A 14879-nucleotide genomic window follows, 5' to 3' on the forward strand; every position below is an offset into this window, starting at 1 on the left:
CTCTAATTAGTTGCACTAAGCAAACTCAATTTCATGGCATTAAGTAACAGCCAGGGTGTGAAAGCAACCTAAGAAATTGGCACACTCAATATCGAAACACATCTACTATTACATCCAGTATGCGTGCTATCACAGTCTAGAGACATCCAGCTAGTTTGAAATAAAAATAAATAAATAAAAAATTTTAAAAATTCAGACTTTGTAAAATTCTTTGACAAAAAGCCACAACCTGGTTCTTAATGGTGAATTTACACCATTTATTCTTATGTGTTGTCTCAACAACAGCTGGCTTGAATCTTGAGTTGTTTGCTACGTGCCTTTATGCTAAACAGACAGGAGGACATATCTGTATGGTAAATTCTGTTCCACAGATTTTCTTAAATACAAGCACTGAAGAAAATATATTTGATATATTTTTACATATGTTTTTGATATATATGAAATTACTGATTTTTTTAATGTATTAATAGTAGAGGAAAATTGCTTAATGCCATACTGAGATATCAAATACTTTGTAACCTTACATTTCAAATATATGTAGCACCTTTCTATTAAATTCCATCTACAGCTTAACAGTTAAATAAGTTGATATGATATGCATTTTTTAATCTTCCAGTGTGACTGCTTGAAACTATATTGCAAAATTAAGAAAATAACTTTTCATGCAGCATGCAAAACTCACTGTGCAAAGAAAGTTACTAGAGCATAGTGGTCGGAGAGCAAATAGTGGGCAACATGGGAATTTTAAAGTGGTCTGAATGAAGTTTACAAATGTAATTTTTATTAAAATGACCAAAATTTTTGATTTTCCTGTGGATAATTGTCCCAGACTATATGCTGTTGGTGGACGAGATGGGAGCTCCTGCTTAAAATCAATGGAATGTTTTGATCCGCACACGAACAAGTGGAGTCTATGTGCTTCAATGTCAAAGCGAAGAGGGGGTGTTGGTGTTGCAACATACAATGGCTTTTTATATGCTGTGGGAGGTCATGATGCACCTGCTTCCAACCACTGTTCTAGACTTTCTGACTGTGTAGAAAGGTAAGCATTTGTATTTATTTATTTTACATTCCAGGAAGTATAAAATAATTTATTGCAGCAAGTGAAATCTCTTCAAAATCTGAGTGTTATGCTTGCAAAACATATTATGCTTTTAAGAATAATATTTTGAGCAGAAGAACTGATTTCCATTAACCCCCAGATGCAAATTCCTCCTTGCTCTCCCTTCTATCTGAAAAAATATTTACAGAGAAATTAAAAAAAATACACTGAAATTTGCTTCTTCAACTTTGCTGACTGAGTTGCTGCTGTGCTATCATTCCCTCAGGCTTCATTTATGTTCAAAACAGTGATTGTTTAATCTGATAGAAATGTAGTCTGTTACCATGAAGTGAAAATACAGGCACGTTTAGTGAGCTTGAAGATCCCTCTAGTGGCTAAATAAAATAGTTGATCAAGTTACTCATAATTCTCCACACTAGTTCGTAGTGTAGCTAAACAACAAAACAGGAGAAAAGTACTTATCCGTTACATAAATCTGAAATATCATAATGCATTTCCACAACATATTTTTCTCATTTTTATCATAAAAAATTCTAGGTATGACCCTAAAACAGATGCTTGGACAACAGTGGCCCCCTTGAGTGTGCCTCGGGATGCTGTTGGAATTTGTCCTCTGGGGGACAGATTATATGCTGTTGGGGGTTATGATGGCCACACATACCTGGATACTGTGGAGTCCTATGATGCTCAAAATAATGAGTGGACAGAGGTAATTAAATATAGAAAGAACTCTATCTGAATAATCGACAAAGCAAAAATTATGTTGCAAAATTATTACTGGTTTTGTGAAAAGTGGCATATATTAGGATGCAGTAATACCGTAGTTTGGCAGGTATAACATATTGCTTGCCTCTCCTGTTAAATAACTGTATAGAAGTTTTCAGATACAACAATGTAGGTAATATTGCACGGGTAAATAAACCAAGTTATACAAATCATTTTGTAACAGAGGCTGGAATGCCTTTGTCAGCAATGCCCTCTACTGGACATACTTTCAAGTTTTCTTATTTATGACCATCACCATTGAGATAAGAGAAAACATTAAAACCGGCAAGATCCTTCTGTACCTATGAAGTCCATAGTTTAGGGTCAAAGGATATGAAAGTCTTCTACAACAGCTAAAAGAAACACCACCAGCCTATGCTCCAATAGCCCTCAGCAGCTGCAAAAAGTTTTTTTCCACAACCTCAGTGTTTCCACAGTTCCAGTTAAATCTAATTTTCTTGCAGTATATTAGCTTGAATAAAGAAATTGTTTTCCTTTTACTCTACAAGTAATTTCTTCTAGTCCTGCCCGTAACAGTCTACTCAAAATGTTTATTTATTTTATTTTTTAAAGGAAGTTCCTGTCAATATTGGAAGGGCTGGAGCATGCGTTGTTGTTGTGAAGCTGCCCTGATGACTACAATATTGTGAAACTAAACCCTGAGTGAAGTTTCATGAAGACTGAGTCAGGAAGAGAAGCAACATTTCCAGAAGGACTCTACACATCTTTGCAGCCCTCCGTTATAGAGAATATTTACCTTGGGGCCATTCTGCTATTAAAGTACAAAACCAGAGTCTTCCTGCATTGCAAAAATCAGAGAATTCTGCAAGTTAACTATTTTTTATGCCTAATACTTAAAAATTCAATAATATGTTTAAATGGTTGAGTTTTGTTACAAAAGTTTATCTGTTATTTATAAAACGCAGTAGTAAAGTGATACATGGATGTATAAGATTTCATAAAACTTTCTCTTCTATGTTAGCAGTACTGTTAATGTTTATAAAAAGAGTTTTTATATTTTAAGGAAATGAAAATGAATAAAAGAGAAACACCTTCAACAGAATTGCACAGAAGAAAATACTGGTCCATAAATATCATAGGCAACAGAATATTCTCTGTAGAAGAAACTTCACTTCTACATTCAGAAATTAGATTACTAAATTAACTTTGAAACAATTATATAATAGATCAAAGAGAAGCATAGAATTTGTTGGCTATTCAACTACTAATATGACAAAATATCCCCTTTTAGCAGATATTCAATTGAATTGTGCAAGTTAAGAATTAGTAGGCCTAAGGTATCTCTGTTTTCTTAAGCATGTGCCGACAGGAAGAACTCTCATCAAAACACAATGCTAATATAATTACAATCATTTTCACCGTGCATTCGTATGTGATATTTTAATTCCAATCACAGTATGTCAGGTTATTCATGGATTTGTCTTTGCCCACTAACCATCTGTTAGTATTATGTTAAACTAATTTGGCTATTCTTGGAATGATCACCATGCATTACGTTTTTTTTTTTTAAATCATATAATTACATTCCTTGAATATATCTTACAAAATAAAAATTTTATATCATATTGATATGACAATCTTTGACCTCAGCTGAAGATTAACAGCTTTCTATAAAGTACAGTGGAAATATGGTAAGAAAAACACGTGCACTGTGTAACAGTATACACCGTTAATATAAACATGTTTATGTTTAATCTGAAATTATGAAGGAATATTCCACATGCATGAGGTTTTCTTTTTGTGTGCCAATTTTTAATGAAAGTCTTGATTTTTTTTATTTTTTGGCTGTAATTTCATTTCTGGTCGTTTCAAAAGCTGAAAGTGTATTTTAGAAAAGGAATGTATGTAACATTCTATGCTGTAAAGCACACTATTTGGACAGTATCTACTTTAGTGTCCATTATGTTGTCATTTTGTCAGTATTGGAAAATTCAGGACAGAAACGAAAATTCTCTGAAGATGCTGACTAAACTTCCTGAATATTGTTTTTTTTTTTTTTCAGAATTCAGCAATATGGTGTTTTAAAAAATGTATAGTATTTATCCTACTGAACACTTCTAAAAAGAAAAACTCATATACATATTTATAAAAAGAAAAAACATTTTTAACTTAAAAACAATTAGAATTATGTTTATATAAAGCATGCTACATCCAAATAAACGTAATTTTCTCTGCTAAGAAAATTTAGACTATATTTTAACTATGCTTTTTTTCATTTTACATCTTCAAGAACACAAAACATAGAAGTCATCTTTTTCTAGACCAAAGGCAAAAAAGATTCTGTCTTAAGTCTCCTTACTACATCTGGTCCACAGAAACTACAATTTAAATCTTCTTAGATGGAAGGTAAGAGCTAGAAGTTACTTTTTTCTTCCTCTGAGTCAAAAATAGCTACCACCACGATTGGTAGCTTGTGCGTAGTTCAGGACTTTTTTGAATTTGTAACTGATTCACAGGGGGTGAGGTGGGTGGGGGATGGATGGACATGACATTATCAATCCCCTCCAAAAGCAACCCAAGGAGACAAACAGGTGGGAGACAAGCCCTAAAATAGCTAGTGGGTCACTAGCTGGAGAATTCACATCAGATGGGAAAGGGATTTTCATGTGCCAGCAAAATCACTACTCCGAAGGAAACACAAGTGGGCTGGCAGTGACTCTGTGTAGTGACACACTTACACAAGGCAGGTGAATGTTACACATCACTGTTTCCAGTAACCAGTGTAACCTCATTTATTCTTGCCTTGTTTGGAAAGCACTGATAGTGTGTATTTTAGAATTTCAAAAATGAGCACAAATTATACAAAGCATGTGCAACTTATGTCAAAACATGTGCAATGGGCACATCAAAGTTGAGTACTTTAAACTAGCAATACAAATGGGTCTCTCTCATAAAGCCTTCACATGTAATTTGAAGTTTGGGGTAAAAGAATACACAAAATATCAAGTAAGACAGAGCATGAATGAGTCCTCAGGTAATAGACTGGTTTATAAAATACCAATATATATCTAAAAACCTAATGAAGTCTATTGTAAGGAATGAAAATGAAGACCTGAGCAACAAAGAGGTCAGTATTGAAGAAAAGAAGCTGTGGGTGAGCATCTTAACACAAACTCATAGGGCCAACCTCTGAGAGTTGCATGGCTTGCCTGCAGATTTTATTAAAAGATGTATCAGTAAACAAGGTCTGAGACACGTAGGAAAAAAACTAGGTGTAAACATTCCCCTTAAACTAATCTTTAAATATGCTACCATTTCCATAGTTTAATAATGTCTCAAAAAGAGTGTTAGAAGAAAATTACATTTTCTATAGATCTTTACTGTCTCTAGAGACATTGTCTGTATATTAAAAATAGAATAGGTTTCTATATTTAAAAAAATAGAATAGAAAACATGTAGCATTCATTTAGCTTGTAGCACACAGCTACATTTATCAGTTTCATAAATTCAATAGCTATTCCTACAATGAACCAGAATTACTGAAACAGTATGCTAATATTTGTAGGCATGTGACATGATGAGATGATCTCAATAATTTTTTTTTTTTTGAACATAGTCTAATCACTTCTATGACAAGGCCGTGGTAACTAGCATGCTTTCTAAATTTTAAATTTAAGACTATCTCATTATAGAAACAACACAAAGACAAATACAGGTGAGGGGAAAGGGGGAAGCATGGGAAAGGTATGAAACAGAAAAGTCAGAGAGCAATTTGAATGTAACAATGTGGTGAGCTTGGAGAAGAATAGAGCCAAAAAATATATTCAAAATATATAATTCTGCATCTCCCTCTCCTTGAATGAAAACTCAAGTTTCAAGCCTTGTCTGAAGAGAAGATACTGAGAAGCTTGTTGTGAAGGCACCATGGAAAGCTGAAGGGATGAAGAATCTGTGTTTTTTTTTTTTTTTTTTTTACACTGAGTACTTTTACGTGCACCTATACAACTGGGAATCATGTTGCACACAGGCCTGCAATCATGTTTGGAGCTGCTGATAGAAGAATTCAGTTCAACTTGTATAGAATAAGGGCAATATAACACACATCCTGAATCATTTTCAAAACAATTAATTTTAGTATTATATGATGACAAGGATTATAATGACCTTAAAATCCTAAGTGGTAAATATAAAAAAATAAGTCAAAATAAAGTTTGAACAAATACTTGAATTCAAGCAATAAAATGGGACAAATTAATTTTCTAGAGAAAGTAGTTCCTCAGTGTTTTTAGTACTAAAGTTTTAGTTCTTTTCTTCCATAGTGTTTGTACAGCAGTGGAAAGTCATGTGAAAGGAAGCTAGCAATTAGCAAGAGGAAATTGGAAACTTAACAGGAAGATGGAAGAAAAACAAACTGGAGAGAATTTGGAGACGTCTAGACATTATTAGGTGAGAGGGAACATTAGAGATACTCTGATGAGGTGTCATCCCTTCACATTTCCTCTGTTTCTCCAGCCATGAGTAGGTGTAATAGTTATGTAGCATCTTTGCTTATTAGGCACCCTGACAGCTGCAAGCACAGCTGGCTTGCCAGCAAGGCAGAGGAAGGAGCCCTCCTCTCTAGCCTCAGAACTTGTCCAGCTCTGCGCCTTTTACCATGACTCTCACTGGTAGAATGATTATTTGTACCATTTCTGTTTTGCACCAATCATTGCTTGTTTGTTTTTTAAAGCTCTGGCCCTTAAAACATATTTTTGCTACTTGGACCAGGTGATAACATCTACATGAACTGAAGCAGCAACATATTTTATATATTGCAATATATGGGAAGCAGGGATGCTATTTACTATGTTAAATCAGTTCTGGGAAAGACCGAAGGTTCATCTTATCCACTGTCATTCACTATCTCTATCAACCTGTAGCAGATATTTAAGTAAAGAACCAGCTAGCACATAAAAGTCTCCTCCTTGAAACAACTTCTCGGTTTATAACAGTCAGGCATATGGGCACCTCCTTAATTACTAAACATCATCATGCTTTACAGTTACTGATGAACCTACCTTCGTTAATTTACTGGAAATTTGCTCTCAATGAATTCTGCAGTGTAATTGTAGGCATCGTAAAGAAAGGTTTGTGTGTTTAGTTCAAACCTGCTACTGAGAACGTTTTCCAAAATTCTGTTTACCTAAGAGAGCCTGTTCAATCTATCTTGGTTAGTTAATTAGTAACATTACTTTAGTAATACTGCTACTTCCAGTAATGTAACTGTATTACTGAAACATTCATCTTCATAATAAATCTATAGGGTAGGAAAGCAGTACTATACTACTTAGCACTGCTATTTATTTCTGGCACAGAAACAAACAAACAAACAAACATGATTTCCCTGATGACACACAGGAAAAAATACAGTAAAGATTTGGGCCCAGTTATTCCAACATCAGTGTTAGCAGTCAGCCAGTCTGTTTTTCAGCCAGACAGTACCTTCACTAATCCAGCAAGATGCACAGAACTTTGAAGCTTACTTGAGCTACCTAGTCAACTACTCATGCTGCCATCTCCTTTTTTCTGCCTTCCTGTTTAAGAAACTTACAAATCCATCTTTTCTACTGTATGTGCTGAATTGGTTAAAGAGTGACAAAAAATCCTTTAACACGAAAGGAAACAATTGACTATGCATGCTTGGAAGGAGTGGGCAGGCCGATTTCCTCCAAGGGAATCAAGGGAGATGGCGAGGCTAACTCTACCTCTTTCTACATGCCTATTTGTGCACATGGCTATTACATGACTTTTTTCTTCCCAGCTGACCCTAGACTCATTCAGTGATGGGTGTAATTTAGGCAGCATTCCCTGATCCATTGGAGAGGCAGTCTCTCAAACCCATTAAAAATGGTCCAGGTTGGGAAAGTTCTACTGTTTAAACCAAGCTAAATCACTTTGCTCTGTGTGGGGTGGGGGGAGTTTGTGTCTGTGTGTGTGTGTGTGTCAGTTGGATGGTGTCAGGCTGCAGAGTCTGGGGACTGCTGACAGAAATGCCGACAAGGGTTGGAGGCTACATACAGCCACCCTTTGAAGGACACGGCCGTAGCTGCTAAAGAACACGTACTCAAGCATGAGTCCCAGTGTAAAATACTCACATTTTCTACTTCATTAGATGTAGACATAAAAAAAATAAAAAAATAAAAAAAAATACAGAAAAGTAAACAAACAAAAAAGCAACCTTGGCACCTAGATGGTGTAATAAATCAGAGTGCCTTTGAATTGTCAGATGAATGTTCTGTTACCAGGTTATTGCTTTATCTTCTGTTCCACAGATGAACCTAGCAATTTTCTGGGAGAAGGAGACTGTCCCTTTCTGTGAACAAATCTCGCAACAGAAATTGAGAATTTTCCAGTAAATTACAACAACTGGTAAAAGTCACAACAATCAGGAGAACTCCATCTAACTTTAACGCAAGTCATCTCATACTGAAAACTCCTCTGTTTCCCTTGCTTTGAGAATGAGCACATCCCTCTGAACAATTATATGACTAGTATATATGTATATTATCAAAATAACACTGGAAAGGCCTTGGTCTCTAAACAAGTTTTCTCTTCTCTTCTGGAAATATACCTTTCCTTTGAACTGCACGATTTCCTATGTATACTGTTTACAGTTAGTGTGTATTTGAAGCTGTCTGAGATTTTCATTTTAAGTGTTTTCTGTTTTTAGTCTTGGTTTTCTGTAACACTTATAAAACTGCACCCCTTTAGCCACATCATTTTCAACCTTTAAAGCATCATAAGCACCTCTATATTCTATTGCAAAACAGAATATTACAGAAATATTGCATTTTCCCTCTGATGTACTGCCAAATATATTGCCCAGAAAACATTTTGTGATGTTAAAAGCAACACAGAAGATATGAAGAAAAATATCATAGGCAAAAATAGAGGATCATTTTTCATTTCTTGCATAAAATAGTCTCAACTGATCAGTGCTACATGTCTTAGAATTGCAGTAACCAAAGGTGAAATAGCCTACAACCAAAATGCATTGAAACTGTATCAGCGTTCCTGGAATTTGTGTAGTAACATGTGATTTTATCAACAAGGTCATATCCTACTTTCTTCATAGGATAATCTCGTTGCGTGTTTGAAATAGCCCCAACGCTGCTTGCCAGTGCTTTTTCCAGTCAGCGAAAGCTCGGCCCTGCCGCAGCGCAGCCCCCCCCAGCAGCCCGGGCCTTCACCTCCGCACGCCAGCACAAGATGGCGCCATGCGATCGTTGTTAGCGCGCGTCTCTCGCTGAGGGCTGTGACGCCGGCTGGCAGCAATAGTCACCTGTCGCATTTAAATCAACTCTTCCCTATCTCACAATGTCAAGAGCCCACCACAGCTTTTAGTGAGACTGTTTGCCGTTTACACACTGTCACCAGGTGCACGCAAGCACACGTGCTTCCGACCTCTTTAAGAACAAATCAAAGTTAAAAATTTACAGCAAAGCAGCCTTCATCAGCATTCCTGGCGCAGCAGTCACCCTGTGCCTGTCCTAAGGTTCTGGCACACACAGACAATTGCTGGGTTTTTGTTTGTTTGTTCATTTGTTTCTCTTGTTGAGCAGAGATCATGAATGCCACTTGTTTAGTCGCAAAGGCTCAACATGAAAAGCAAATGACGGACATGGACAGACTGACGAGGAGCCCCTTAGCCCACATCAACTAGTCAGTTAGCCCACGCTGCCTTCCCCTAACTAACCCCAGACATATTTAAGATGCCCTGAAATGGGCTATATACAGTTCTGCCTTTTCTAAAAGTGAGGTGTTTTCTAAACCAATACAAGTCCATGAATATCAAGACCATAAATGTAACTTACAAGTTATTGTTTTCTTCTCCTTTTCTACGTTTTCCCACATCTTAATATTTGGAGAAAACAATGTGCTTTGTGTAAAAAATAGGGATTTCACAACAAATGAAATCCTAACACCTCTTTCTGGAGGGTATGATGCAGGGTATCCCAAACCTCTCCCTCCTTCGTAGCAGTGAGCAAGGAGTCTGCACCCAGATATTGGACGCAACTTTTCCGGGATTCCCCAATAGTCTCGTCTTACCTCTCTTTAAAACCACTCAGCTGAAACTTGCTTTTATATTTCAAGTTACTTCTCACTATCACCTAGAATTAATGTACATTTCGATTATATCACTCCTGGAATTCAGAAAGGTTCTGAATGTAAAACATTTCAAAAATACACAGCTTATGAATATATATTTTAGAAAAGAAATACCAGTTTAAAGTCAGCTTCATATGGTTGTACTCAAGATAGCTCTAAATACAGCAACATCGTTAAATGAGAAAAATATAATTGTTTATGGTGGGGAACACTAAGTATAATACCACTCAAAAGCTTCCCTTTACTCTGCCATTCTTAAATCAAAGGGATAACTATTCTTTACTGACTGACTTGTCCTGTCAACTCAAGATAATTCTGGGAATTTTGACTGTGTTCTATGTAGGAAAAACAAAACAAAACAAACACCTGTAAATATATAGATACTCTGTTGTGAACACCTGTATTGTATGGCAAAGTTTGCTTTTTCTTTTTTAGTATTCCCACCCCACCTGAGGGTCTTGATTTCTGAGGATACAAGCAGTGAAAATGGAAGGAGATCTAAAAACCAAATGGATTCAATAGCTCAGCTTCCCAAACTGCTCAACCTCCAACTCGTCGCTTATAAAAGATAGAGCCACTGGTTACATTAACCATTACATATACCACTGGTTACATTAACAGTCTGTCTTTCCTTCCCTCTCTTCAACAGCCAGGACCCTTCCAGTTTCTTCCAAAATTTGGAAGCATTATTTCCCTAGAGAACAGCTAAGCTATTCTACCCATTATCTGCTCTTCTATTCTCACCAACTCAGTACATACAAATATCCTGCCTTCAAATTCCCTAAACGTCTACACGTAAATTGCCTGGCTTTCTTACCTTTGAATTTCCTTCCAAAGATTTAGCTCAGTAGTTATGTGACAGTACTTAGATGTAAAAATGCGCAAGATGAAATACCAGTTGTAAATAAAGCAGTCCAAGTAGAAACAGTTTAAATTTTAGGCTCTCAAATGTAAGTTCATCTTTTGTAAAGTAAAGATAAAATCAGCACTTTTAGATGAAAAAAGCCTATGTGTACAGCTACCGAACAACTGATGATAATTGAAAAAACACTTTCTGTCCAAGACATTTCTGATAAGAATTGATTATCAAAGACCTCATTAGTTTCTTTCACTGTATACAGTTTGTATTGAACAATAGTAAATAAAAAGTCTTGTGATGATTGTGTCTTTACAACTTCAAGTATTACACTGATACTTGGGAAAACGTGCTTGTCAGATTCACAGTTGGGAAAAACAGTTCCCCATATAAAGAAAAAATCATTTTAATCACACTTGGTAATCAGATTCTTTTGTGAAAAAGGGCCTGCAGCTGGTAGATGGAATCAAACACACTTTAAAAATAAAGAAAAATCACTGTGGCATGTTTTTTCCCAAGCAACATTGTACACACTTCATTAACAAAATTCTATAAAAATTAGGAGATTGAAGAGAACAGGTCAGGCGCCAAAACAGACACTGAAGAATAAAACAAAAAGGAAACTCAAGGGAATAGATTAGAAGAACTGAGGAACCTGTCAAACTTCATTTCATCTTTTAAATACAATAAAATATAGTATAAATTCTAATTTGATGATTTACTACACTGAAATAAAAGGACCATGAAGCAAAGCAAAAGCAATGAAGAGTATTCAAAAGTATTAATTACAGACATTTTTCCTGCTTTCTTCCTGCCAACTAAGTAAGACCAGAAAGCAATCTGGTATTTGGAACTTGTTTCCCTCTATATTTAGTATCCAGGAGATAAAAATTGTGTGTGTATTTCAATTACTTGGCATGCAGAGATAGCAAAGAAATTAAAATTCATAGCTATTAAATACTAAGAGATTTTTATTTCATTTAGCAACAGAGGATTTAAGGGCCTTAACTGATACTCAGTTAAAAAAAAAAAAAAAAAACAACTCAACAAACCCCCTGGAGAGAGAGACTTCTCTTTACTCTTAGGCATCAGGCTCATCCTCTGTGAATCTTGCTTTACATATACTTTGTCTGCTAGCTGCCTTGTATTTGTTGTGTTTTGTTCACAGTCAAGCCATTTTTTTTCTTCACTAGGTTGTCATCATAAAGTACTTATAATTCTCTCAGGACTGTCAAGTTTGTTCAGCCCTCTAGCAGCAGATATAATGCAAGTTTCATTGCGTATGTTGGCATCTTGTCATAAACGTACTGTAGCTGGAGATGAAAGTAAACTTTTCCTATGGTTATTTCAGGAATATTGTTTGGAAACTGATTGAATAATTGCGACCATCTTGAAAGGTTTATAGACCCATAATTTATTTGTATATATTATTTGTTTATTTTTAAATCTTCCCAAGGAAACAACCTTGAAATGTCTTTATATACTTTGAACACTTACTTTTCCTTATAGTAACTACTAAGGCAACTCACTACTGGTAGGGCAACCTCCTGCTGAGGCAAACCCCTGGAAGATACTTTAAAGATAAAAAGTTAACCAGGAATCAAATTATTGTCTCTCTGTTACTAAATTTGCAAGCAGAGTTGCTCATTATTTAGATACACAAGATGCCCCAAAAGAGTCTTGACACAAATTCTCATTTGAAGACAGTTGTGGGGGTATAAACACAGAATTCTGTAGTGCTGTGATAGATATCAATTGATAATTATAAATAAAAAGCTGTTGATTTGAGCATGCAACGAAGTCCTTGTTTTTCAATGCTATAGTTACAGGCTTCCAAAATAAACAGTTGAGTAAATCAGAACCCAAATAAAATTCTGCATTCAGAATCTTTCTCTGTTACTTCCCGGGTGCACATTTAGGAGATGCATCAGCTACATCAAACACTGTACTTGATCACAATGAATGAGCAATAGCACAATGTGACACGTGTTAATACCTCCAGAAGTATAAAAAGAAATGTCTTAAAAGCACTTTTGTACACCACACGAGTTGCTAGAATCAGGATTTAAGTAGTCATTGCGAGTATCTAAGAACTATTTAAAAATAAAAATATACTTTCTTTACAGTATATTAAAGTAGTTCATCTTTTCCACTACTAAAAGTTTGTTTGAATTTCTATTATAAACTGATTAAGGTAATATAAACTCAAGCCACATAGTTCATGAAGAAAAATCTGAACTATATATATCATGCTGTGCCTTACCGTTGTCGTAAAGATATGTTATTTTCTAAGTTTCATGACTTATGGAAAGTATAGATATACTTCATAAATCCACTGCTTCATTTTAAAATAAAGTACCTGGCAGATGTGTATTCTAATATGGTAAGCTGATTTTTTCCTTCAGCCTACTGCCAGTCCCATCACTAGACATTGCAGAAGTAAAATAAGGGATTTATTTAATTTTATTTCTCAGTTATTTATAATCTATTACACTAAAAAAATAAACTTTTTATCATTATGATTGGAATGGATTACAGACGAAAACTCTGCTCCCATAGGTACAGAGCATAGATACATGGCTTATGTTTCTACACCACTTTGTAGGTGTTAATTATAACCAGTATTAAAATGTGCCATCTTTACTTTGTGAAAAGGTTGTATATCTTTTTCTCTATAAATTAGCTGGTAAGATATAAGAGGGTTGTTTGGAATCTGTGATTGTGAACCCAGGTCATGACTACTGAGGCCTTGTGTTGTTACTGAGGCCTTGTGTTTGGGTGGTGCAGGCTTATTCTTTAGCCTAGGAGCTGTAATTTCTGTGTATTATAGAATACTATTTTCTGTAATTTGTATATTTTTGAAACTGTATATTTTCATTACACTGTAAATATGTAAAATCAGTATGTTAATGAAGTTTCACATTTACTTGGGAAAGTTAACTTAAGACAGTAGTTTCGTATTCAAGCTTTTAAACCATTAACTGAACCAAGCAGAGCTCAGCCGTTGTGGAAGTTTCTAACTGAACTGAAACCAAATACAAAATACGCTAAAGAAGAACAACTTTCTTTAAAGTAGTCACATACTAAGAACAAGTGCATGCAGCTTGGCTATGGTGTCATTTATGAGAGTCTGCCTCATGGAAAATTGAGCATGTGTTAACACAATGATCTCCTCTGTCCTTAGCCAGACTTTCCTCCCAAACATGATAAACTGTATCAACAAACCACTCTTCCAATACCAGTGTTGAAAGACCTGCTATTTTTATTAGAGCCCCTACCAATAATGATGTCTATGTAAAATGAGGCTTAATGAAAGAAAAAGGGAGGAACCAATGAAGCAAAATTAATGAACTGAAGCAAATGGACTCAAGGTGATAAATTACCTGTGTAAAGCGTACATACATAACTGTACTTATTTCTTGTAGCCACATAAATGTCAGTGACTACCTGGCACATTTTACACTTTATCATTAATTTTACATTTTCAGCATTTCTTTTTGAGAATTTCCTCCCTGTCCATTGAATTTTAAACACTCTTGAGCTAAACATATAACATAGTTTTTATATGGACATGGAAGAGATATAAATGTTTTAGAATCTTAACAAAAGGGTAAGTCGACATAGTTCAATTTCCTGATTTTTTTAAAATTAGTGTATTTGTTTTCTGATATTTTCTTTGATTTCAGGAAGTTCTGTCCTGCAGTTTTAATAGGAAGTAAGCAAACAGTACTAGAGGTTAAAAGAAGTATATTGCTTTTCACAATCAGTCACCAGCATTTTTACCAATACCGAGAGGCAAAACCAGAGAAACAGTGGGGAATGTAAAACTTGTTTAGAAAGAAAAAAAAAAAAAAAGGCTTTCAGGTTTTCAACTCATAGTAATGTAATTTATAATTTAAGGTGAAGAGCTCCTGAGTTACCATTCCACTTCTGAGATCAAGATATACATAGGAAAAGAAAGGATTCGAGTACTACGGTATGTGCCCCTTATCAAAAACATGCTGCTATATTGCTATGCAGTTTCACTTTAATTTTCCAGCATGATGGATCTCCAAACCTTCATTTGGCTGTAAGCACATAAATTAA

At 35.3% G+C, this 14879-nt stretch overlaps 1 protein-coding gene across 3 annotated transcripts in view; it reads left to right on the forward strand.

Annotated features, from left to right (window-relative positions):
• The window catches only part of KLHL4 (kelch like family member 4), an 81252-nt gene extending 77432 nt beyond the window's left edge, over positions 1-3820 (forward strand). For all 3 annotated transcript variants that reach the window (XM_080554391.1, XM_080554393.1, XM_080554392.1), the window contains 3 exons: positions 830-1042; positions 1601-1772; positions 2402-3820. In XM_080554391.1, the coding sequence (XP_080410517.1) occupies positions 830-1042; positions 1601-1772; positions 2402-2461 (445 nt within the window). In that variant the 3' untranslated portion in view covers positions 2462-3820. The remainder of the gene's footprint in view (positions 1-829; positions 1043-1600; positions 1773-2401) is intronic.
• Positions 3821-14879: the final 11059 nt, after the last annotated feature.

The sequence above is a fragment of the Anser brachyrhynchus genome (genome assembly GCF_964034855.1).
Source record: "Anser brachyrhynchus genome assembly, chromosome: 13".
NCBI lineage: Eukaryota > Metazoa > Chordata > Aves > Anseriformes > Anatidae > Anser > Anser brachyrhynchus.